Raw genomic sequence first — 26,994 nt, forward strand, 5'->3', positions numbered from 1 at the left:
TAGCGCAATCAAGTCACTGTTACCTTTTTTTGCACAGCTGAATGGTTGCCATGGGAGAATAAAGGATTTCTCAAACACGGATGAAAGAATCAAAGCAACACCCCAGAAATGTTTCAGATGAGAGACTAACATTATAACTAATACTTTACAAAACACTGTCCCTTTAAGAGCAGGGGCTTATGTTGATGCTGCACAAGTATTTGGAAATATATTGACATCAAAGGGCCACGAAGACCCAGCTTTGACTACACACATTCGTCTCTGAAGGTCTGGACAGCAAGTCAGTTATCTGTGAAACCCTTCAAAGCATGAAATACAGCCTGTTGCACAAATTAAATCCATCTTGGGAAACATAATAAATGCTTGTCAAAAGTTTAAGAACAATTCTAAACAGCCATGCCAGAGAAATCAATGGCACGCTTGGACAAAAAGGTAGAGCACGACGATGATGTGGAGTAGATGTAATATATGAGGCACCCATGGGAAGATTCTACAACAGTATGTCGTGTTTTAGTATTAGTCATGCACAGATGTTAAACATGCTATTTTGTGAAAAGCCACATATGCTCTGGTTTTCACAACCACTATATTCAGTAGCACGTTAAAATTACTACAGAGCCCATGATCAGGATGGAGCATTAAAGATTACAAATTATTACACCCACAAAATCCTTTTAATGTGGAAATTATTTCATAAGCCTTTATTTAACCTTGTTGATGAGTCACTCAGGATTTAAATCACAACCTTCATGAAGCAAAACGATTGTTTCCTTAAAAATCAACTTAAGAATCTTCAACCAAATAACTCAGAAATGGTTCAAATGGCAAAACCGATTCAGTAGCAGCCTGACTACAGCTGTTTGAAAGATCAACATGTTGAAAAGGCAGCCTTGGCCTTTTTGTAGAAGACAAGTTTTGAAGGTTTATTTCCCAACATTTGACTAAGTGCTTCATTATGTACTTGTGCTGAACACTGTGAGTAAACAAATAAATCCAAACAAAAAAATACCAAATGAGTCATAAAAATATGACGTCAGAGAAATTCAAATGAAATGTCTGGAACAAACAGCTTTCATGAGAATTCGACTTTTACACTGTCATTGAAATTTATACTCATTTTCCCACTAATATTTCAATTAGAAGTGAAAGCCACAAGTCTGAAGCAATTTCACCCGTATTTCCTCCATTCACTTGTGCAGTTATAAGGGATTGATTAACAATTATAACAACTCGCTGAAAAGCCTCAGAGAGATTTATCACAAAGTGCCATTATAGCACAGATAACCTTATTAACTTCCTTCTCTACACGTTCTCACATTTCACTGCCTCATTTCTGGACCTAAATGTCAGAGATAATAAAGCAGCCTTCAGCAATCTTCTGACAGTGAGAAGAATATCCACTTTGAGAACAAACTCATCCTGGAGAGAAAGGACTGCATAAATAGTTCTTGTACAATTTAAATTTGAAAAAAAAAATATATATATATTTATTTTTTCAAATTTATATATATATATATAATATATATATATATATATATATATATATATAATATATATATATATATATATATATATTATATATATATATATATATATATATATACACACACAATCTAGGTTACTCATAGTTTGTTTTTATGTCCAAGCTGCCGGAGAGACCTGAGGAAGATTTAGAGCCAGTAAAAACAGAAGACCCCTCTTTGATGTACAGAATGGAGCCGTTTTATACCTATGAATGAGCTATGAAGGGTCATGGTGAGGGTAGGTTACTGAACCTTGCTTCAGATGTCATGCTCGGTCAGACTGGGCCAAGGATGTTGTTTTAATAGGGTGCAAAGAGAGAGAGCAGGCAGAGACAGCAGAGGAAAAGAAAAACAGGGTGTAATGTCCACCAAAGTGTTTTTCTAATCACCACAGGGAGTCTGTGGGAGTGAAGGATTCTCTCCAGACCTGAGAAGGTCTGGTTCTAACGTCATTTACACTTCATGATTGTGTCTACGCTACAGTCGCTCTCTAGGTGTCTGTGCAGTGCCAGGCTTACATGGGAAATCATTTGTTTAAGAATTTATCAGTCAATTTCTCACTTGCCTCCTTTCACAGTTTGCAGTGTGCATAAATGTATCAATCGGGAAAACAGTGCAACACATACTCACGACAATACATTGTGCAGGAAAAACAGACAAGATCAGTTTCATAAAATATTATAAAATCTTTAGAATTTTTCCAAAATTTGTGAAAAGACGAGATGAAATTTGACTTGACTCAAAGGTTTGACGGCAGAGCTTCAGAATTTTGCACATTCTGCATTCTGTGCAACATGACAGAAAACATCCAAGCCTGGCTAAAATTAACCAAATCCTTGTGAGAGAATGCGTTATGTTATGATGAAACTATTCCTGGATTCTTCGGTCACAACTCCCACACACAAAAAAACCCACCTCATCCCACAGTGAAGAGGGGTTGTGGCAGCATAATGCCCTGGGGTAACCTTTCTTCACAATAGAGTTGAAAGTGAGTTATATGAATTATTAATAGTTAAAAAAACACTGTTTCTGCCACAAACCTCAAGAGAAATTACATTTTTTGCATCACAGTGACTCCTAGTGAATATCTAAAACCATCCAAGGATGGTTTCACCGGATACATAGCTTTTAATTCAAATCCTTTGAAAGTAACTAGAGGATATCTAAAGTTGGCCATGGACATGAAATTTCCTCAACACTGATTGATTTGGAGAACTTTTCAAGTGACAGACTTGCGAAGTCAAAGTGTGCCATGTCATTGGGTCCTGTCAAAAAATTCTGCATTATTTGTCAATATCTCTGTTCAACTGAGTATTAGATGAAAATAAAAATTCATGCACATTGGTTGTTGCATTTCATGGTTGTTCAGTTTTGCAATTTCATTTTAAATTCAAATATATTTCTTCGAATTGTATTGAAGGTTTAAAGACACCCAAGCTAACTTAAATAGTAATATTTCGATTTATATTCAACACTATTTTTTGCTATATTGCAAGTAACTTGAAAAAATATGTATTTCTTTACACAGAAGAGAGCATTTTCAATAATAATCAGTTTACTTTATTCTATTTGTCACACACAAAGGTAGCATGGAAAAATAAACTTGCATGCTTTTATTGACAGTAATTCAAAGCTACAATGAACTATACATCAATAAACATCACAAATCTCACTGGGTTAATAATCCTCTAATTTGGGAAATTCTGCATCTGTTGGTTGAAATCTACCAAAAGATTGTGCAGCATTTTATCCCTCTGTTATCATTGATAATATTTACCCCAACCCACTTAGAGAAAACACTGTTCTGCACTCTTCTCTTTGAGCACTTTGCATTCAGCACTGTTTTCAATCATCGTACTGAATTGCGACAACCCACAAGCCAGCGGCATAACCCAAGGCACCAAACCCAATCTGGGTGCAGCACAAACAGTCTAAATTTAATAGGACCTCAAAAAGCGTCTTGTGGTGAATGACTCTGACTAACAGAAACATCTGTACCTTACGTGAGATGATCTTCTCATCTGCTCTGATTGTTTCAAGGGTGTGGGCACACACCAGCAGCTGCAACCAACCACTCCCAGATGTTTTTGATAGGCAGTGTGTTGCTGTTTGTTAAGCAGAAGGTGATCTTTGATCCATCAGCGGCGTTGGCTGCACTGTTATGGCGAGCAGGGCCTGAAATGTTCTGAGAGGCTCACAACGGAAGCGCAGCAACCTCACAGAAGGGCCTGTGGTTCGCTGTGGTGAAAACAGCCATGGTAAAGTGGCTTCAGCTGTGGAAAAGAGCTCTTTGGAAGCCACCCAGAGCTTCTCTCCAGTCCCAGTTGCGCTACTGGCATTGTAACAGAAGAAGTCAACATACATTTAAAGGCTTGTGATTTACACTTGAGCTGAAAAAAAAATAAAAATCATTCTTCAGTAAGGCTTTCAGTAATAGATGTTAAATAAAATTAAATAAAATATTTGAAGAACTGAAAAAAATTCCTTAAAGTATTTTGTTGCATTTAACTTTTGGACTTATATTTTTGATCCATATCGTAATAATTGGTATAGCAAAAAGCTGGAACTAAGAAAACCAGAGTAATAAATAACCCCTTTCTTCTTCTGCTGGCAGAAATGGAAAGGGTTTGCCCCAACAGGATCACACATGGCTTAACCACTTTGAACTCTGGAATATCCTACTCCTACATCCTGGAGCCATAAAGGCCTAACCATCCCTGTCAGAGCCGTGACAGGCTTTGTACACCCACCATTTTGGTTCAAAGGGAACTTATATTAGGAAAGAGCTCATATGATGCCAAAACTCCCCAAATAAATCTACATTTTATGAACCAGTAGACAGCGGCTCCCCCACTTCCTCTAATATGTATAGTGTGAGGATGATATTAAATTATTAGTAATGTTAACAATAACATAAAATTGTACATATAATAGCCTTGTAAAGATGCCTATCATTTTTTACTTTTACCACCCACTTCACAACAAATGGGATTTTAGGGCACTTTACTAGACAAATAGCTTCAGTTGATATGCAATCATAACTTTCAGTCTAAATTCGGTTCAAATCAATACAATTTTCAAAATAATCCAATTAGTAGAAGCACTTGCACTCCAATGCAATCCTATTACAATTGTTTGACCTCTTTATTTGTTACACTTGTTAAGTTGATTGTCAACACAGTTATAAAATCTCATGCTGAAGAATCGGTGCATTGAGGCATCCAGATACGATGAAGATGACTTTCTGAAGTTCAAACAGAATATCAAAAATGATGAAGAAACTGGATTCAAGTGACTTTGAACATGGCATGGTTGCTGGTGCCAAATGGAATGGTCTGACTGGAAAAAACTGGTGATCTACTGGGATTTTCATCCACATCCATTGATCAGGTTTGCATAGAATGGTCTGAAAAAGGGTAAAGAACCAGTGAGAACCAATAAATAGACTGATATTAGACTAAGGCTTTCTGGCTTAAATTTTTTTCTATGGCATGTGATTTTAGCCCTGATGTCTAGTATTTGAAAGCAAGTACGCCATGCTCTAATGCTGTTCACTATCGCCAAATCACAACCCAGCATAGTATTTGTATTTGAGATTCAATCTGCAGCTGTCGTGTGATGCTTTCTGGTCAATATGAGCCAAAATCTCAGAGGAATATTTGAAATATTCTTCACAAATCTATGCCATGAAGAATTGAGGCTGTCCTGAAGACAAAATGAAGCATTGGCATAGCACCTTTGAGCATGGTAAAGTGCTATGGTAAGGGTAATTCAAACTGCTTTACATGGAAATATAGGACAATAGGTTACATGAAAGAAATGCTCAGAATAAGTAGCTACATTTAATCACTAAATAACAGAGAAAAAGAAAAGCATACAAGAGGTCCAATACAAGTAAGATGTGAAAGATGCCAGGAGTGAGTGTATACAATACAATAAAATTTAGTTTATATAATACTGCAAAGGTTATAAGTGATTCTATTGATTGAAAGCCAACTGATTTATTGCAGTTGGAGATTTTGGATTAATCCCTCATCCTTGGCAAACATGTGGCAAAAGTGGAGAGAAACCACTTCCTTTCAACAGAAAAAAAAACCTCCAACAGAACCGACCTCAGTAAGGACAGCCATCTGCTGTGACCAGCTATACGCAGAGAGGACAAGAAGCAGACATGGAAAAAAAGATAGAAGCATGGAACCAAAGGTACTATTTATGGGAAGGAAAAACACAGATTACCCTCAGTTGTAAGAACTCTGTTGATGGCTTCCTCCAGGAAAGGAGCAGAACTTAAATACAGTCACAATATCAGTGGTAGTTCCTGTAGAAAGGCAACAAACAAAGATTATGTATTGTTAATTTCTCCATCAAGGGACAAATAACTCAGACCCAAATGACTGAGAGAAACAGAATACTATGTAATTAAGAAAATAGGTTAATAAAATTCAGAAGGAGAAATGATGCTCATGGTCAAATTAGAAAAAAAAATCAGCTAAAAAAATAAACCATACATACCTGACTGGGAGAAAAATAAAATTTAACAAGATCAATTTTATTAAGAAACCTATTAGCCACTTAATTATTTTGACATCTTAGCATCAAACTTGAGCCTTGTTTTCTTTAGTATTTGACTTTCCTCCATCCCCACTCCACCAAATATTGCAATTTTATTGCTAGCCATGTTACGATCATGCTGCTTATTAGTCCAAAAGACATAACCAAAAGAAAACATATAACCTGTTGTAGACCCTGGTCTTATGGAAAACTAAATATGGAAATTAAGCAGAGACAGATACAATCTGATTTATTTGTAAGGTAAATGTTTTTTAAACTCCTTTGGATATTGAACAACACAGATTAGTACATATCAACTAACATCTGAGCTTTTGTGAGAAGATGTTGGCCAAATATTTGAAATACTGTATATAAAAAGAGAGTTACAAATGGTCATTGTCAGATACAATATTTGCAAAAGCCATAATTAAATTGTTTTAACTAAAAGAACAGACTTGGAATGTTTTTATGCTGTCATAACAGAAATATTTAGGAAGATTTAGTCCAGAAAGGCCATTTAAGTAGTTTTTAGTGGTTTCTACTCCACAGGCAGATGTGTTTTATAGAATGTGCAGCAGTGAGTTATAATTTAATCTTCTGAAACCCAAGTAACATTCCAGACAATAGAAGACTCTGCCAGGCTGACCTCACAATAGATGTTAAATGGCCATACGTTATATGCAGCAAAGTGGTGACTTAAATACAAATAAACTTCACAACAAATTACATTATCCTGCCATGGTATTTTTTTATTGTGAACATGCCTATCTGACTGGATTAAATTTTAACAAGTGAGCCAATGGATTAACCAAACATCTGCTCATTGTTAAGGCCTTTTGTTTTCAGGACGAGGGTTTGTGCATCATAGCTAAGCTTTGCAACTGGCAAATGCGACCCCTGGTGGAGATAAAGTTCTAAGATAATTTACAATGCTTCGCAGGAAATTAGCCTTTTTGACTTGATCAAAGACATAAAAGACAGTTTAACGAGTGTAAGGCATTGCAATGACAAGAGCAAAGCATTGCAATGATACCTATTAGGGTTCATTTTAAGCTCTGAAGGTAGGAAAATATACAGACTAACTCCTTACTGTCTGTGATGGCCTGGTGACCTTTCCAGGGTGTTGACCACATCAGCATCCTTCAGGTTCCCAAGAGGGATAAGTGTTAGATAATTGATAGAAGAATGAACTTCTCATTGTATATCCACAGCATTATGGAACAGTTTTTAAGGCCACCACAAACAGATCTCACTTTGTTGTAGTGTCATATTTTTGTCTTTCAAATTATTACATCAGTCATGACTTTCTCAGTAACTATCAAATAGAGAAAAGCATTTTGGAAAGGCTGTATCTGTACGAATGCAATGTTGCCAAATTGCATTAAAGGAAGGTCTACTTTTCTTTGTGGGACCACAATAACGACACTTTAAAAATAAAAATAAAAACATTCTTTTTATAGGTGTTGCTGAACACAAATTGCTGTTCATCGTTTCAAAATAACACTTAAAGTTTGGTCAGTCGGCCCCTGAAGTCATCGGTTGAAAGAAAAACCAAGAAGAAGCTCAAATTTAGCTGTAAACCACAAATCCTTCAAAATGGCAACAAAGCTTAGCCAGAACTATGTTTACATGCTCTAAATGTATGGTTTCTCACTGTTTTTTTACTGGGACAAGGTGGAAACTCAAGCAGGACACGTTGAAACTGAAACAAAGCAAGCACATAAATTAATAACAATGGAATACCTTTGGCGCTGTCTCAAACTATAGAAATAGTGTGTCAGACAAACCAATAAGGGAATATAAGTCAAAGATAATTACTTTATATTTTATTCATTTATTATTTTATTTTTTCATACAAACATTAAAATAAGTGAGTAATAAAAGGAGTGGGACAGCTCTTGTCTTTCAGTACTGCCCTGTACTTATCTTCATCCTCTCGTCAACTCGACTTACATTCTGTGTCCGTGTATATACCCCACTTTATAATGCTGCCACCACCATGCTTTCCATATATTTTTCATATCACCAGTCGCAAAGGGCATTTCAAAATATTAGGATAATTGGAGCTCTTTCAAGGTGAACTTGCATGAACAGTCAAAATGAAATCCTTATGCAAGGCACTGTACCACCTCCTGTAGTTCTACTATTCTTCTATAAAATGCCGAAATACTATTTAATCTTTATGTGAAATAAATTATTTTTATTTTACAGGAAGTGTGAAATGGAAAAAGTTGTTGTTTTCTTTTTCGAAAGATGAAAGCTTAATTTTGCTGAAGTCCACGTGAATGACGCGGAACTAAAACTCAGCAGCAAGAGTTTCAGCTCGAACACTAATCTCAGATGGGATTTTTTCTGTTTACGCCTCAACGTGGGTTTGTTTGATAGCATTTTAAAGCCTAAGTAGCGGGATGAAAAGTTACCTGAATAGAGGCAAATAATTGTTTTAATCAAAATGAGTAAAAAGCGCCCCAGCGATGCCCCCGTGGAACCGGAGGCTCCGGCGAAAAAGGAGAAAGCTCCGGAGTTTAACGGGACTGTGTTCAAAACCATGCTGAAAAATCCCACCACAGCCATGAAAGGTAAGGTTATTCTGACAGTCTGTGAACATTATATCAGGTTTAACTCCTTAATTGTTGCCTGTAGGACTGGAAAGATTCATATCAACCGCAAAGAAGCTACCAAGCTCCGATCTGTATGATGTGGTCGAGGGTTATATTAAAATATCGATGGAGTGTGCAGAAATATTCAAGTTGCTCGAAGCAGAAAAGCCCCTGGAGACCGAGGTAAGCTTTTTCAAAGGATAGAATTACTGTCGTGTTTTGTGTTTGTCTCGTCCTGCTCATCGAGCGTCGCTTCTGTCCAGATGATGCTGATTTTTGGGAGCTTGGAAGTGATCCTTCTGAGGACAGCCAGTGATCTCTCCCACTTCAACATGGTCGGAAATGTAATAGTGAAAAAAATCGCTTCTAACCACATGAAGCTCCTGCAAGGCTCTTTTCATTCACTGAATCACGGGTTTGTACAATAAGTATGTTTAAAATGGCCAGATTGTTATTACATTTAAAACACAAATATCCCCGTTGCATGTAATTGTCGTATGATCCAACATCAAGCAGACTAAAAGGGGGCAGTTGTTGATTTTTAGATCTTTGCAAAAGTAGAAAAATCGGTGGACAAGATCGATTTCAGGTGCAGCATTGTCTAATTGCCCAAAATGAAAGAAATCTGGCCCAATTTGTCAGCCTGATAATTTATAGGTGATCTCATAGTTTAAATCAAAGTATGTTTGTGTTAAAATGAGTCCAGACCTGGATATAATTTACAATGAATACGTTTTGAAAATTTATGTTCACAGACACTTTTCAATGGTGGCCAGACTTTTTAGATTTTTACTAGTATAGAAATAAAGCCTTTGTATTATTATTAACTTCTCTACGATGCTTTTCTTTGTAGTGTAAAAAAATGTGGCAAATTTTAAGGAGTCAGGGTATTTTTGCAATCCACTGCAATTCTGCAACAATAATAATCTCATGTTTTGTTTAACAGATTTGTCCGTCAGTGCCTCAATCTGCTGTCTGCCATGGTGTCTCAGGGTGCCGAAGCTGCCAGAGAAGTCTTCAGTCATGTTCAAATCAAAACACTTTTTGGACTGGCAAAGAGAAAAGATAAAAGGGTATGGTGCAGGTGTTGTCCTTTCATTTCTGTCTACCTGTCAGAGTTTTTTCATCTAAATTGAATTGTGTCTTTTGAATCCTCTTGCAGGGTAAACCTGATGTCAGACTGGCTTTCATCCAGTTTGTGCTCTCCTTTTTAGTATCTGGAGATAGTACGATCATTGGACAGGTTTTAGAGGTTAAAGGTAAGATTTAAATGTAGATCACTATTTGTATAAAATACTTTTATCATTTTCTTGTATGCTGATGATCTGCTCATCTGTCGGGTTAGAACTCCTGCCACACATCCTGAACACAGGTCTGAAGGAGGACAGGCTGTCCACTGTCAATTTGATTCTGTCAACACTGAAGACAAGAGTAAGTACATCAGATCCCACATTTAAAGTGAAATTTCCTGATTATGAGCTTTGTGTCAAAAGTATTTTTCTGTGGTTAGATTGTGTTAAACAAAGCCATCAGTAAAACGCAGAAAGTGCGCTTCTTCACCCCTGCTGTGTTGGCCAATATCGCATCTCTGTACAAGTGGAATGGGATTGTTGATGCGACCGCTGATGATGACATAGTAAGTTAACATTCATTCTGATAACATAAAAAACTGTTTCAGCTAAGTGCAGCCTGATAACTTGTATGTGATCTCATATTCATAAGATGGCAGAGGACTCGGATGCTGCTGGGATATCGGTTGTTCGGGATCTTGTCCACAGATTCCTTTTTGACCTCTGCTGCTCTCGAAAGCACGGCATCAGCTTCCACGATACCAGCTTTGGCACCTCTGGCAGGTCAGTTGTTGATGTGTTAGGCACATATTTTGCTAATTTAAAGATTAAAAAAGCAGAATGCTGATTGTAAAATTTTACTTGTGCAGACCTGGCAACCTCGTCTTGCTTCAGTTCTTGGTTGGACTGAAACAGGCGACTGAGGATGAGATGGTTGCAGAGCTGGTGGTGAATATACTTAAAGAAAGTCCCGACATCTTGTCCAGATTTTTTAAGGAGACTCAATATTCATACACCCCGCGGATCAGAAGTGCTTGGCATGACAATGTCAAGTTCCTTAAAAGGGTAACTATTATTAATTTATTTTCTTATTTAGAAACATTTGTGTGGGTTGAAAGCCACACAAATGATCAGCCTGAAATCTGCAGTTAGTACATCTTAATTTCATACCATTTCATCCCAAAATTTTTCCATTTTGAAAACAAACTATGTTGCACATTACGGATTTTGGGGCTGTGCTCTTATGGGTGTATCTTGGTGGTGTTGCTTCAAAAAATTGCTGTTTTGGGCTTGTTTTAGAAATGCACTAAAAGATGCAAATAAACAAACAAGCTGCTGCTAATATTCTTCTGTCTTTCTTCTTAATCAGATTTATGAGGCCCAGCCAGAGATTTCTACAATCTTTCACAGCGGTGAGATGATTCCTCTGCCTCGTTTATTGTCCATGATTATGGTCATCTCTCTTCCTCCTGTGTGCAACAAAGCATTCTTTACACAGGGTCTCAATGTAAGCCACTTAATTTCATATTATAAATTATGTATATTCATACATGAAAATGGAAAATATCAAACTATGTATTAATTTAATCCACAGCTTTCAAACCCAACAGTGCAGCTTACAACTATGTCCATGATCAATTTCATTCTGAAAAAAGCCAATAAGAGCATAGAGTATCTTTTGGACAAGTCAGTGTTGCACCAGTCGAATCTGTACACTGTTGAAATGATGGAGGAACTTGTGCAGCAATACAGGGAGACTCTTGGCAAGGTAAGCTCATTAAGGAGACGCTTTATTAGGTTTTCTGTTGTTGGTTGGCATATTATTTATTCTTCATTCTCTATTCCAGATTTTGCCTGATATGACACTGATAATTTCAACATGGCAGTCTCTGAGCAAGAAAGAAAAGGCAGATGGTGAGAAGAAGATAAAAACCGAAGAACTGGCTGACAATAAAACTGAAGTTCCTGGTAGGAATCTTTGGTTCTTGTTTTGTTCAGGGTTCTTCTGGGTGCTTGAAATTCTTGAAAATGCTTGTATTTTAATTAGGTGCTTTAAAGGCTTGGAAAGTGATTTATTTTTGTATAAAGTCATTGAAAGTGCTCGGTAAAAGGCTAAATCTGGAAAATGTTATTTACATTTGAAGCCCTAATAAACACCAAATAAGCTCATTTCTTTCCTCACTATCTAAAATTAAATTAGACCAAACTTGCCTATTTTCAGGTCATTTAGAATTGCCAAATTTATTTATACTTTCTAAATGCCAGCAAACTTAGTTTTTAGATATTTTTTGTGACTTTCTTTGTATGTTGTGTTTATGCATTCAATTTGAATTTAAATCACCTTAACAAGATTGTTTTAGTGTAATGAATATTTATTATTCCCAATGGCTCAATGAGTTATTGACCTGTGTAATTGAAAAAAAAAATAGTTTGTCCTATATTTTATATGTTAAACATTATTGTGGTCGGGAAGTCTTTTGCATAAATTAGTGTTTGGTTCTCGAACCACTCAGGTGTAATTGGTCTATATGAAGGAGACATTTCAAAATATAGAATTTTACCACATTTTTGTTTGTTTTGTCCCTGATGTAGAATACTACAACTCAAAAATTATTAGTAACGGTAATAAATAAATTCATAAAATAGTGACTTGAAGATGTCTTCTGTACTTTATTTGTATTGTTTTTTTGTTTTGTTTTGTTTTGGTTTTTTTATCTCCAAAGTGTAGTGCTGGAAAAGTTTGAAAAATTATTTTGAAGATGCTTGAAAAGTATAACATTGTTGTGTGAAAAGTGTATGAACTCTGTTTGTTCTAATATTTATGACTAATGTGAGTCACCATCAGCTGACCGGTTCATGCTCTTTGTTCTTGAACAGTTGCAGAGACGGCTGAGGTCACTGTGCTGAAGGCCTTTATCCTTCAAGTCATATGTCTTTACCAGAAAGTGGTCCCACATCTTGTTACACAATGCAAATTTGACTTCAGCAAACTACTGAAAGGTAAAGTATTGCTCCTGAAGTCTGGTATTTATTCTTATTTGCCATGTTAAAATAAAACTAGTTTTTCCAACCTATTTTTTCAGGAATTGTGTCTGAGAAAGGCATTAAAGAGGAGATACCGCCAGTCTTACAGTATCAAATACTCCAACTGACTTTAGATCTTCCTGCAAACAAATTTTCCTGGTTTCGCTTGCAGGTGATGAAGTTTTATTTATTTAATTTAATCTCCATTGAGAGCCATTTGTCCTTATACTCTGTGTTAATGTTTCTCACAGGACGTTACAAATTCAGAATCATCGTCTGGAGAGAAGTCTGTCCTTTACCTGCTTCTGAAAATGTTTGTGTCCAGCAGTAGCAGCCACCTGAGCTCCACCACACGGAAGCTAATTCTAAAAGTAAGAAGCAGTTTTGACACTGCCACTATTTTTCAGTGTGGGATATTTCTGCAGGCGCCTAAATATTAAACACTGAACATTATTTTTGATGAAAAACCATCAGTGTGTATAGATATTACATTCAATTAGGCTCTGTTCAGTCTCAGAGAAAAACTTGTGAAATGTGTCCAGACTCCTTGGAAAACATTACCTATTTTCAGTTTTCTGGAAAGGACCACCAGCTTCCTTAATAAGAGGATTGTTGATAGCTAGTATCATCCGCTATACTCAAAGCTCACAGTTCCTGTTAAAGTCCCTGTAGAATTTATACGTTTCGCATGTTTATGTCTGTGATTGTGTGATATAAAAGGTATGCTTCCTAATCAACCAGTTTATATGTAGGTGATGGTTGTAAATGGAGATTCTGTGACTGGAAGATGTCACTTTTTGCAGCAGAGAATTTGGGGGATTTTTTAGCCTCTTTTACTGTCTTGGGCCATACTGGCTAGAAAACTTAGATCATTGTTAAGCTTTCTACCTAAAAAAATAATTGTCAAAATTGTTGATTTTTGTAATATTATAAAGAAATATATGTTTTTTCACAATAAAATGGTAATTATGCTAATAATTGTAGGTCCCTTTAATTTTGAAATAAACTTCTTAGAATATTTAAATTTTAACTAGGGACTAACATTGTATTGCCTGACATTCATTTTTTAAAATAATTGTATTGACCTGATGAATAAAACTGGGTCTTAACATTTATGTAGAGTTCTGCACATATTTAAGTTTCTTTTTCCAAGTAGACAACTTTGTAGATGGTAAGTCTGGGTTAGTAAAGGATATTTTATTAAATTTGATGGCAGAAAATTCTTTCAGGAGGTTCAACAGTAAATCAGGACTTCAAGGTTTAAATTGGAGCTTTTTTGCTAGTGGGAAGAACTTTGTATATTTATGCCATTTGATATGTTCCTAAAGTGCAAATGGCACAGAGACGTCTGTTAACTGTGAAGCTAATATATGGACATCTATATTCCCTGGAATTTATTCAGGTGCTGAGGGACACTGGGATGTTTGAGTACACCTTCACTGAGTTCAACCTCTGGCTGGACCAGCTGGCAAAAATAAAATCAAACCAACAAGAGACAGTGATCCAGTTCTTGGAGAGGGTAAGTCTAGCTAGCTGGTTGTCAAAAAACAATTTTTGTTGTGCACAACAAGCTTCTGTTCCATTGCTGGCTTCTTATCAGAATTGTTAGAGTTTATGCGCTTTGATTCAGTTTTTTGTATAATCCAGAAATTCTTGATAGGTTGTGGTCGGGATCATTCCAGAAGATTACGTTTGGACTGCTTCATCATTACAAACTCCTCTTTATCTCCTCCAGGTGTTGGTCAAATTGGTGTGTAACTCCTCCGATTACACAGACAGAGTCGCTGGTTTTGTTCAGGAAGCAGCAAATATCCAAGCGAATCTGAGCATCCAGGAGGGGGAGGCAGCAAGTGTTCCAGTCTCGCACATTGATGGTGAACATGAAAGCAGAAGAACCAGAACTTGTTTTTTCAGCCAGTTATCTGAAGAGTCTTTTGTTTTATTTTGACCCTCAGATGTTGTAGACATGCTGGACGTCATTATGGAGGGCAGTGAGGGTGAGATGGAAGAGTTCGGGCCATCTCTGAGCGAAGACCTCATCATCCAAACCTTCCCATTCAGTGCGGCGGTACCTGCCGCTCTGGAAGCTCGGAACAAACTTCCTGCAGACAAAGGTAAACGCTAAAGACCTCACGATCTCATTTCTAATGAAACACACAATTGGAAATTATGATAAGATTAATGTTTTATGACTTTTTATAAAAATCAAATCTGCACATTTTCTTAGTAAAATTCACCTTTAAGCATTAAAAACACACTTTATGTTGCGATGACGGTAACCATCTGCATTTGCCTCCATCAGGAGTTGTGTGTGAATACGTGTCAGCTGTGCTGTCTGATTTGCTGCACTGTCAGAGAGACCCTCTGCCTCTCTGTCTGGCCCTTCAGCAATATGATAAAGAGCTAGTCTCTTCCCAACTCCCTCCTCTTCATCAGTCCATCGCAGAGCTGCATCAGTATTACTCCAGATGGCTGCCGCAGCAGTGCCGAGAGGAACTGGTGAGTCTGAGCCTCTAATACACTCTAGAGGAAATATCTGTGTCTTGTTAATATATTCGTACCATTTGAACCGATTTCATGTTATGGGATTTTATGTGGAAGGCCAACACAAAAAAATCCACCAAAAAAAAATGTCAAAAGTTTTTCATTCATTTGTATTAAGGTACCAGCATTGTAAATCTAGAGGCTGTCTATGGAATAGAAAACATCTGTCACTATGAAGTCTTGCTACAGATTCAAATTTAGATGTAGGTCTCAACTTTGACTGGGACATTCCCATCCTGCATTCCAGTTGTGCTCAGAATTGGAAATTCTAATTTCCCAGTTGTAAAAATTTACTTTAACTCCCTCCGAGGACATGTAACCTCGACTTCCTATTTCAAAATGGCCGCTCTTTGCATCAACAGTAGTCTAAAATCAATATTGCATATAGCGCCACCAACTTGAAACTGAGAACATGTAATTGTTTATAGACAGTAAAGTTTAAAAGGATGTTTGCAAAAGCTATTGCAAGCAATTTTTTTTAGCCGACACCATGTAGAAATTTTGACTTTTAATTAGAAAGCTGTTATCTCTTGTCTGACTTCAAATCCAGCTCCCAGGTAACTTGAACTCAGAATAGCACACAAATATGCTTTTATCTAAGTGATTCCATTGTGTCTGTGGCTGAATGTTTATGGTCATTTCCTGTTAGAAGTTGAAGTAGGATATTTCTGGAAGCAAATAGTTGCAGTGAATGATTTTAGAGAAATCAGAGTAAAAGAGGACATGTGTCCTTCCAATTAAACCCCACTTTGTGAGGTTTAATTGTTTTAGCATTATAAAAGCCCCTCCAAAAAAAAAAGCCTTAAGGATCTAGTTGTAACATCATGAAATATGTAAAATCTCCAGAGGTGTGAATATTTTTGCAAGTTGTTCTGCTTTCAGAAAATGAGAATAATGTCTTTTTTTTTTTTTTTCAAAGCTGTTCAAGTCTTCTGAAAGTCTTTCCAAGGATCTGGCAGCCCCAATCTCATACTCTTCCTTAATAAAAGCTGCATACATTCAGGGACCAGGTGCTTTGCTTGAGGACTCTTTCAGACAAGATGCAGAAAAAGCTCTAGCTGTCATGTCATTGTCAGAGTTTCCAATATTAATCAAGCAGATTTTACTTTACATTAAATCCACGGTGGAAAGCTTCGGAACGGTAAGAGCATAAAATAAGCCTCAGTGCTAGATATAAATAATAAAAAAACTCAGTGCATCTTATCGTTTTGTTTTAGTTCCCCAAAGAACCCGGAGATGCGTTTCTTAGGACCCTGATGGAAATGCTCCAGGATGTAATAACCAAACTACAAACTTTTGAGGAAACTACAAGTGCAGACCCAGCCGTAGAAAACTCCCAGGAGGGATCAGACCTCTTCTTGGAATTGAACCAGTCACAGAAAATAGAATGCAATAAAGAAGAGGTTAGGGGGGAAAAAAAACTCTTAAAGAAACTATTTAAACAGCTTTAAGATGAACTTATTCTAATATAAATCATCTGTGTTTAGGTTGTTGTTTCAGCTCTGGGCTCCGTCTTCAAGCATCCATGTCTGGAGCAGTGGTTTCTGGCTCTGGAGCTGGCTGCGTTGCCTCCTCACTCTCTGAAACCTATTTCACTGAAGCGCTTATGTGCTCAGCTGACCGAGCGAATCCTGAGCCTACTGAAGATCAGTGCTCCTGCTCTCAATGAACTCAATCATCTGGAGCTTATTTCTCGCTATATGGCGGCTATAGAACGGGCTGCGTTGAAGGAACTGGTTGAAAGGGGTTCCTGCCCTGCAAAGACGTACACTAAGACTTTTCAGGCACTCCTTTCTTTGCACTGCTACATGGACTCTAGTAATCTCAGAGAATTGGTGTCGAGGCTGCTTCTCCTGCCTCAGGAAAGCCTCATCTGTCCCAGCACTGAAGGGCCACAATCTGAGCTCAGCGTTTATGGGCATGTAGCTCTGCAAATCCTCACAAGGTGTTACTCTGCTTCTTCTCAGAACCAGAACACATTTTTGACACAAGCGCACCTCCACGGCTTAGGCGCTCTTCTTCTGTCCTGCTCCAGCCCTGAGCTGGACACCTTCCTGCTGCAGGCTCTGTCCAGCAAGCCAGGCAATGCCAGGCTTATTCACACAGATGTGCTGCTGCGCTGCCTGTGGCGCTGTCGCCCAGACTCTCTGGCTGTCGTCTCTTTGCTGCTGCAGAACAGCTCGTCTCATCGCCTCTGCTTTGAAATGTGGTGTGAAGAACCCACCAATATGGAGGTGTTGTCAGAGGCAAAGGTTTTCCTCCCGCTGATCAAAACCTATTTAAAGGTGGTGCAAAGAGAAGACCCAGCAAGACCAAAAGAGGGTGTGTTCTGATTCATTTTATGGAGATTTGAGGATTTTCTAAGTCATTTCTTTTTCTTACATTTAAATATGCATTAATTAAAGTCCCATTTTTTTCCCTCCACAGTGCAAAAAGAGGTTTTAAAAGCCATGAAACAAGCACTCCTTTCAAAGTTTTCTCAAAGTATTCTGGGAAACCTAAGTGAGGACCATGGAGTCCATCTTGTAGAAGCTGCTGCTAGTCTGATCAAACTTTCTGCAGATGTGAACGACATCCAAGTTTTGATCAACAATCTTCCGGATTTTCTTCAAAAGCCAGAGGGTTTTGAAAGGTAAAGTATTCAGAAATTACAAAGCACATTAAGCCTGCAGTGAACAATTATGTAATCAATTATTCTATTGTTTATCCTGAGGATCGACCTATTAATCGAATAAATAACAATGCAGAATTTGAACCATGTGAACTTCAGGAGCTCTGGGTGGAACAAATTAACAAAGACATTTTTCTTTGTCTTTTCCCATGTGTTTGCTCAACCCTTTACCTGCATTGGCCAATCTTCAAACAGTTCTTCCTAGGGTTTTATTTTAACCCTGGGTTTATTTTTATCACCTTCCCATAAAAACCTGTTTTCCTTTCTCTTCAAAATGTTGATCATCTTTGTTTTTGGTTTATCATGAAATCCCAGGACAATAAGTTAACATCTTTCAGTGTAAAATGTCAGACTGTACTGTACTAAAACATTTTTAGCTATTCTCAGCAAACAGTTGTTTTTTTTGTTTTTTTTTTCAGATGGAATCTAGTAGACATTATAACAGAAAAGCTAGCTGACTGCACAGAAGAGCACGAAAAATGGAGGAGATCAGTTGTTGCTGCCGCCTTAAAGTGTTTAATAGCCTCTTACTGCCACTCTAAAGATCAGACTGCCTCTCCATCAGACCAGGAGGAAGGAATCTTAAAAAGACTGCAACAACTCCTGGTGGGTTTAATATCCTTTTTCATACAGTTAAATACTTTTTTTTCATTTGAAGTAATTCAATTATATTTTTTCATACAGAAATCTGCTGAAGATATCAGTGTGTCTGACTGGAACAGTTTTGTCAAAAATGGATTGAAGTAATCTATACATCCAAACTCTTTCTTCCATCAAATACATCATCACCAATGAATTTATAAAGTTACCAATAACTTTATGATTTTCTTAAATATTATAGGTACCGCTACTGTAATCAGCATTTCCTCAACACCCTGAGCAGTCTGTTGGAAGTTATGTATGGAAATGCAGAACACGAAAAGAAGCTGATTCCTTTATCCTCTCTTCATCTGATGACCTCAAGCCATTCCCAGTTCCTACCAGTTATGCTGGACTCCAGTGAAGAGTCTAACGAGTATCAAGTCAAAGGTTGAATTTCATATTATATCCTATCATTTGCAGCCAATTTACTCATTTCTTTATTTTATTGTTAGACATAAATATACATTTTACTCTCTTTTCAGAGGCGTTAGTTTCACTACTTCTATGTCTGGTGGAGAAATGCCCAACGGTGTGCAACATAAATCACTTTGTTGTACTTTTGGCAGCCTATGGAGCCACACTTTCAACTTCAGGTGAAAAAATAATAATAATTCAAAGCTGGATCAGCATGTAATTTCTGATTTTATGTGCTTTCATCTATTCACATATGTTGCCTTGCAGATCAAAAACTGTTAATGCTTCTTCGGCAATATGAAAGACACCAAGTCAGCTTGCTGAAATTTCAGTGAGTTTGATTTATTATTTTAGTATTTTATTTGGCGCCCAGAAAGAAGCACACTTGTTTGATCCAATTACTGAGTGTGAGGTTTCTTGTGCAGATCGCTCCTTTGGGGCCCTGCGGCTGTAGAGCATCACAAAACCAGAAAAACGCTGGGAGCCTCTCTGTGGAAGCAACCGAGCTCAGACGATGTGTTGGCACTGCTGAAAGCCGACAAGATGCTCCAAACAGTTTTAAGGTTTCCACGGGAGCGCAGAATCATCCCCCAGGTACATATCTCTAATTTTTTTGTTTTGTAAATGTACCATTTCAGAAAAGATTGCTGTGAGAGATGAGTTTACGCTAAGCGAAAGAGGTTTTAGAATGTGATTTTTCGTTATGTTTCTCCTTCAGGATGGTACCGAGATACTGCACAGTGAAGATGCAGTGAAGAACCTGGGGGATTTGTATGATCCATGTTTCCTTTTGCCGCTTTTCAGTGCTATCTTGCGACCAGGTGAGATGTTCTAATACAAGCTGTCGTTTCTAGCAAATCAAATCAACTTCATTTGTGAAGCATATTGGTTAACCAATTTGAACTTCAATCAGCCATCTAAAGAGTAAGAAAATTACTCTGAATATGTTTAAGTCAGTGGAATCAGAATAAAATGTATTACGCTACAAATTAGAAGTGTCATGGTATTAAGAAATGTAAAAACTGAGAAAATAAATGTTTTTTAAGGTATTTTTTTAAACATAAAATAAAAGCACACTTGTCTGACAAAGGGTGCTCAACAGCTGACAACAAAAGCTCTAACTACCTTTACTGACTGATCTAGAGCAAAGAACTTCTCTCTATTCAGACAACGCAAGAACTCTAGCATTAGAAAAATATATGCCAGGGTGAAACCAATGTACAATTTTAAGAATAAGCTTTAAAATCGGACATGTGTCTGAGTTGCAAGAAACAATTCTTTACCTAATTAGGTTATTAAACCTAAATAACAACCAAAGTTCTTGGCTTGGTGTGAAGATTAAATGACAATGAGTGCAATGTAAGGTTGAGAGAGATACTCAAAGGAGCAAATATTACCATGTGAGACTTCCTGTTTAATGTTAGAAATGTACTAGCTTTTTACCATTAGATCACTTCACAGCATTTGAAAATATTTTGTACACTTGTGTGTCGTCAGGACTGTCTTCTGTATAACAATATCATATTTGACCAAATGTAAAATTTGATCAAAAGAAAGCAGCAGGAATATATATATAATACTGGCTCCAACTTATCCTTGAGGGACACCAGAAGTTACAGAGTACATTCTCCATGTTGACAGAATGGGATCTATTGGATAAATACAACATGGACAAAATTACATTAATACAAAATCCAATCCTTCTTTTACTCCATGGCAGAATGTGTTATTGACTGCTTTAAATTCGTGTCCTGCCACGCCCTTGGAGTAACCGTGATGGCTCTTAGTAGCTTTGATCCAAACGTGAGAGCTGCAGCATACCATGTACTGGCCTGTTTCTACCAACATCTGGAGGCCGCTCGCTTCAGAGAGAAGAGACAGGTATGTGGTGATGAACACCGTGAGGGTTTGGGACTGACCTCATAAATCTTGACAACTTTTTCTTTTCTCCAACAGCTGCTGTATTTGATGGACAACCTCAAGAATGGAATTCCAAAGCAGAATCAGAAGCTTCCATTTGTCCTGGCTGTTTATATCAGCAAAGTGGCTCAGCAGATGCTCAGACCCGGTGTGTATCCCTGAACCTTTGGATTTAGTCCCTGATCTGTCTTGTTGGACCCTCATTACTTCCTGAAACATCTGCTAATGAAATTAGGTCATGACTAATTCTTTAAACTTATTTGTTGCTATTGCTGTGTAGGACTAATACGATTTATTTCAGGATTATTGAACTTTATCTTCTGTCTCTGTGTTTCCTTAGAGGACCACATGTATGTGGTGTTAAACAGATTTTTGCTGTCACACCAAAGTTTAGACTTGAGAAGAGTTCCAGAGTTCTTCAAGCTGTTTTATGGTTTTGACATGGAGGTAAATTATTCAGTTTTTTATTTTTTTTTAAATCACTTTTATTTAATGATGGATAAGGTGTTGGATATTTCTGGAATAAATAAAGGACTAAATAAACTTTTTCTGCATCAACAGCATGTAACCTTCATATGTTTGCTTGTTCAGCTCAGCCTTTTTCAATGAGATGTTATCTTTTTCTGGGAATGGGTTAAGGCAGCTGTGGGAGTTGACTTATCCTTTTTTTCTCCTCTAGCACAAAGTGGAGCGTGAGTGGATCCTGAATCTGCTGCAAGAAGGAATAAGTGATGGACACAGCTATGAACTGTGCAGCCATCAAAATATCTTTCAGGTCCTTTTGGGTTTCAGCAGCAGCCCCCTGTGTAGTGAATACATCCAGGTACACACTGCTGCAGATGCAGTACATAATGACCTTTTTTTCATCCAATTTTCATGATTTTTGATTTTTGTTTAATATATTGAACCATTTGGTAGCTGGGAAAACATTCCTGAAGATTATTGGCTCTGTAAAATGTAAAGAAATTATTTGATGTTGATATGTAAATCTTCACTTAGGCACAGATAATCAAGGTGTTGTGTCAGGCTGCCCATGTGCCAAAAGCAGTTTATAACCTCACCAAGAGCTGCGGACTGCTGAGCTGGATGATGCAAGTAGTTGATAAGAAGTAAGTTATCATATTTCTGAATACTTTGGGGGATTAAACTGCATAACGCACTTCATTATGCAATGTGCTTAATGAGGTGCATTAAGTGAATGTTCTTCAGAGGGAGTGAAAAACATTCACTCCCTCTGAAGTTTTTCTAATTGGGGCAGTGAAAGGACCATTTAAGCTAATTTAATCTGTGTAGTCATAGCTGTTATTTGAAGGCCCAAGAGATTTGTTAAAGACCAACCAACAACCACAGCAGACAGGTCAGGAATCACGTTGCAGGGATGTTTTTGATCCATAGCTCTTGTTGGAAAATGAGATACGGATCAAACAGAACAGCCATTATTTATGGGTAAGTAGAAAGCCACTGTTGAAAGAAATCATAAGAAATTATATTTGCAGTCTGCAACCTAATCCAGTTGAGCATTTGTGGCAAGACTTTAGTGAAAGAGTGATTGAAAATGTAAGTATTTAAATTTGTAAATTTAATGGAAATATATCTCAAAAGATGCAACCTGTGTTTCGACAAAGTAACAATTCAGTAAAAATCTGGCACATTTTCAAATTTTTGTTTGTAAAAAATTTTGAGAATCCCACTTGTTTTCTTTGTACATGTTGGTTCTAAGTGTAAAAATGGGAAGAAATTAAAGTGCTATGTATTGTTTATGGTCTGTTTTATGTTTGTAACAGTAATCTGTTTTTCTGTCCCTGGAGGAATCTGACCCAGCAGACAGTATCCGCGGTCATTGATCTGCTTCATAATCTGTGGTTTACCAGCCTTGGGCAGAAGGAGAAGAAGGTTGAAGGAAATGGCGCCACTTTGTCCACTGAGGAAGAACCTCTGTGTTTAGTGAAATGTCTTCCACTCCCACTCATCAGTGAATTTCTCTGTGTGGCTTTGGCCATCAGCAGACACCTCAGGTAAAACTTCATACTTACCAAATACATTCAGCAGTGAAAGTGTAAGTTACAGCATAAATACAGAGCGTCTTTTGGTCATGGATGCCAGTGTTTGTGTGATCTTTTCTTTGCAGGTTGGGTGTGAAGGCCGCTCAGTTGAGCCTGTTTGTGCAGACTCTTGGCTCCGTCCTCGCGCATCAGAGCAGCGCTCTCCATGTAAACAAACAAGCAGACCGACTCACCCTTCATCCACAGCCGCTCTCCTCTACTGAAACACTCTCCCTGCTTTTTTGCTGGGCTTCGTTGTCTCACAACAGCACCATTCTTGCCCAAATACAAGCCCTGTCTGAAAAGCACAAAATAAAGGAATTAATGGGTAAGTGCTGAAAAATGTAATGAGAATTGGCTTTAAGTAAATCAAGGCTGATTTATCGGTGCACCTCTATTTACACCTGAAATTAAATGTACTTTATCTGGATTTATCTGTGATAGACCAACACAAAGTAGTGTATGATGATGAATTCTAAGAGAGACTTGATTTATTACTTTAGCCTTTTTCTAGTCATAAAATTTGAAAGTGTGGCAAGCATTTTTACCACCTGAGTATGTTCTTTGTACAAACGGGTAACAGCTGCAAGTCTTCTGGGTTATGCCAGTCTTTGTACATAAAAAGAATACAATTCTTGCCCATTGGTCTTTTCAAAGCTACCCTATTTGAATACACGCTGTGTAAGATAGTTTATTTAGCCTCTTAATTGATTTTCTTCCAAAATTGGCTTCTCATCATCTTTCACTAGAATCCTGTAGAAAAGTATCCTCATTACATGATTCTGCAACTGCCATATATCATTTTTTTCTATGTCCACTCAAAATGTGAAAAAGGTTTTAGGGCTATGAAAGCAGGAGTGAACACTAGATAGTCATTGTTTCATGCTGTGGCATTATGATTTCTTTTAAATAAAAACTGAATGTTTTCCTTTATCTTCAGGCTTCGGGAAGTATACGGTGCGAAATAAAGGTCGCCTTACCTTTCAACGAGATGGGAACGCTTCAGAGGACAGCAGGACTGTGAAACAAGAAGAGAGTCTCTTGGCAGGCTGCAGAGTTCACCTCAGCAGTGTGTTTGTTTACTGGCAGCCTGTGTTTCAACTGTTAGAACCACCCTCTGCTCAGCCTGGAGGCAAACTGGATTCCAGGCACTTGGCCTGTGATACCGCACACCTGCTTACAAAATGGTCCCTGAGGTGGCTGGTAGAGGACGGATACGACGAAAACAGAACAAAGGACTTCTTGACCTGGTTTGAAAAGGCTGTGATCAAACAAAGGGAAATCGTGGATGTTTTGATGCTTGATGCTGGGGTGAAAGCTGACCTCCTTCAGCTCTTCCATAACACATTTGAAGCTCCGGGTCACGCCAGCACAGAAACCTGCCAGCTCTTCACCAACACTATGATCCACTTATTGGAGATGCGAGGCCAGCTTCCAGACCTCCATCGGGTCATTATTTCTGCCTGCATGTCCGATCAGGACCAGTCTAGACATGGTGAGAACCAGACAGCTTATTCTGAAACGGTCCATAAGTTAAATGAGAGCAGAAGTGCTAGTGGTACCCCTGGTGAAGTTGGTGTCTAAAAAGTCATAAACTGTTGTAAATAACTTTTTTTTCAGGAATATATCATCACATATTACTAGTGTTTATCTTCTGCTTAAAAATAAACTAAGTATTTTGCCTGCCTTAAATGCGTGAAAGACAAAAGAACATCCAATTCAAGGAAATTAGTTGGCTCAAGAAATTTTACATGTAATACAGGTATTTATTGATTTAGTTTCATTTTAAGTTTCATTGATTCCAACTGTTACACAAGGGCGTGTAAAATGGACCTCAACAGACATAATAGAAGCCAAGCAAACTTTTCCTGGTCTAAAAGACAAAACTTGGTACATATGTACATATTTTTACCTTTATTTATACATGTTGTTTCATTGAGATCCAAGATCTCATTTACAAGATGGACCTGTTTTGATAAAGCATCAAGAGTTAATAATAATTGTGTGGCCATGAATATTTCTCTTAAATCACCAGGTAGTATGCCAACTAATAAAAAACTGGAGTTAAGAATTTTTTTTTTTTTTTTTTTTTTTTTTTTTTTTTTTTTTACTAAATGGCAAAATCACACACACAATGCTACTCTTTTGTGATGAGCTGGGGTTTTATGAACTTTTTTCTTCTTTGCAGAACCAGGACTGTTTTTGTTGTCTTTGTACATCCATGAGCTGTGGAGTGGATCATCGTCAGCAGACCTGTTCCTGTCCCACGTCACGTTGGTGACCAGAGCCCAGTGCAAAAGACAAAAAGGGTCCAAATCAACAAGGATTCAAACCGCCATCGGAGCCATCTGTAGTGAAATAATTGAGATGAAAAGTTAATGAAATGCTTGAATTTTTTTGTATTTCCAAACCCTTAGAGTTTGGAAGACTTTTATTTTAATTTTATAGTTTTTTTATGTGTTTAGTTGTTTAGTTAACCTCTATGCAGAGTTCTATTCGTAATATGTTTATGCAACTTCTAACCTTTTATCCACAATAAAATAGACAACCTGACCATTTTCTATTACTGTTTGAATACTTCTCATGTACACACACTGCCATGTAATGCTTATATAACATCTGTGTAAACAGCCTTGTACTTTGAAAGTAATAGGACAGGAACAATTAATCACTTGCATGTTTTTCTACACTGCTAAACACATGGTAATTTTAAAGTGTGCCTTTTTTTAAAAATAAATTTGTATTTGCCAACAAGTTTTACTACTAACCTCCAGAATCAGCCCGTGGTGAAGAAGCTGAGCTTTTGTGGTGACGCTTAACTTTAGATTTGTTTATCCTGGAGTGGGTATAATAGCATATTTTAGAAACAGATCAATTTGCATTATGTATTAGGGTAAAAAACCCTTACTCATTTTCACTGTTCCAATAGATGAACTAGACTTACTTTGGCAACTTCATACTGAGAGACATTAGGTTCAAAATGAGAAAGAGAAATCCCACAAAAGCAGCCAGAGATACCCAGAGTATTATCACAATTGAATCTGAAAAGACAGGACATTGTTATTATAAATCTTTTTTACAAGGATAAGAGGAAAAAAAGTCAGGAGTTAATTAAAACTTACATTTATGGTATTTCAGCTGGCTCTCATCCACAAAAACAGGATCAAGATAATCCAAGTAGTACTCCCATTCATACAGAGGAGCACTGGTGGAGTTCCCCGGAACAATCGTGTAATTTCTGGAGAAATGGCTTGCTGTTCTGTTGCTAGAGTGAAGAGCCGAAGTCGATCCGAACATAGTGAAAACAAAAGAACCAGAAAAAAAATTTTTGATTCATGCAATCCAGGAATTATTCCAACTCGTGTGTTTAAGTGGTCTTCTGTTAATTCTGACAGGTCTGAGAACAGTACTACTGGAGGTGCGTGTAGTACTTAAAATTTGACACACGAGGGCGTATGAGTAGTTCGATTAAACTAAGTAAAAAATTTGTGGGGAAAAAAAATTTAATTTAATGAATTATTAGTAAAGGATAATTGGCCTCCTCTTACTACTTATCCTTAAAGCATACCAAAAGATTTAATGAATCTGCTGATGTTGTGATTTACATCTTTGTACGTCTCTTTTAGTATTAAACAATCCAACAGTAGTGAAGGCACCACCACCTTGTAACGTTCCCGTTAATTTACCAAGTTTTCACAAAAAAAGCCCTCAAATAATAAATACAAATTTAGAAACACAACTTATCTCCTTCACCGGTAAACGACATCTGGAATAAAATGAATATATTTTTTGAGTCCTGACTTGTTAGTATCATTCTGGAAACGCCAGGAATAAGCACAAATGAACACTTTCTAGGGTCTTTGTCTCTGATTCCTGTCGAATATTATATTCTAGTTCTACAAGCTATTATTGGCAGTTATATAAGAAATAGGATGGAGATATCCTGTATTGTCCCAATAGAGAAATTCAACTGTCACAGCAGCATCTTGGTAG

The 26,994-nt window shown here is 37.3% G+C and overlaps 2 protein-coding genes across 2 annotated transcripts; one reads left to right on the forward strand and one right to left on the reverse strand.

Moving 5' to 3' along the window:
- Positions 1–8,456: 8,456 nt before the first annotated feature.
- urb1 (URB1 ribosome biogenesis homolog) lies at positions 8,457–25,554 on the forward strand. Its single transcript, XM_055028192.1, has 39 exons — positions 8,457–8,653; positions 8,718–8,857; positions 8,938–9,089; positions 9,621–9,747; positions 9,837–9,933; positions 10,020–10,105; positions 10,185–10,310; positions 10,397–10,527; positions 10,614–10,809; positions 11,114–11,251; positions 11,339–11,512; positions 11,592–11,712; positions 12,622–12,744; positions 12,828–12,940; positions 13,020–13,139; positions 14,171–14,287; positions 14,504–14,642; positions 14,724–14,882; positions 15,071–15,267; positions 16,232–16,453; positions 16,530–16,715; positions 16,800–17,634; positions 17,740–17,944; positions 18,403–18,589; positions 18,668–18,726; positions 18,825–19,012; positions 19,108–19,218; positions 19,307–19,370; positions 19,465–19,633; positions 19,758–19,860; positions 20,760–20,920; positions 20,996–21,107; positions 21,300–21,406; positions 21,639–21,782; positions 21,959–22,068; positions 22,768–22,974; positions 23,088–23,329; positions 23,942–24,496; positions 25,190–25,554. The coding sequence occupies exons 1-39, from the start codon at positions 8,527–8,529 to the stop codon at positions 25,378–25,380; spliced, it is 6,741 nt and encodes a 2,246-aa protein (XP_054884167.1). The 5' UTR covers positions 8,457–8,526; the 3' UTR covers positions 25,381–25,554.
- LOC129358956 (melanocortin-2 receptor accessory protein-like) lies at positions 25,262–26,402 on the reverse strand. Its single transcript, XM_055028245.1, has 4 exons — positions 26,124–26,402; positions 25,946–26,042; positions 25,770–25,837; positions 25,262–25,349 (listed from the first exon to the last, which is right to left on the reverse strand). The coding sequence occupies exons 1-4, from the start codon at positions 26,296–26,298 to the stop codon at positions 25,318–25,320; spliced, it is 372 nt and encodes a 123-aa protein (XP_054884220.1). The 5' UTR covers positions 26,299–26,402; the 3' UTR covers positions 25,262–25,317.
- Positions 26,403–26,994: the final 592 nt, after the last annotated feature.

The sequence above is a fragment of the Poeciliopsis prolifica genome, unplaced genomic scaffold (assembly GCF_027474105.1).
Source record: "Poeciliopsis prolifica strain line A6 unplaced genomic scaffold, Auburn_PproV2 SCAFFOLD004, whole genome shotgun sequence".
Taxonomy (NCBI): Eukaryota; Metazoa; Chordata; class Actinopteri; order Cyprinodontiformes; family Poeciliidae; genus Poeciliopsis; species Poeciliopsis prolifica.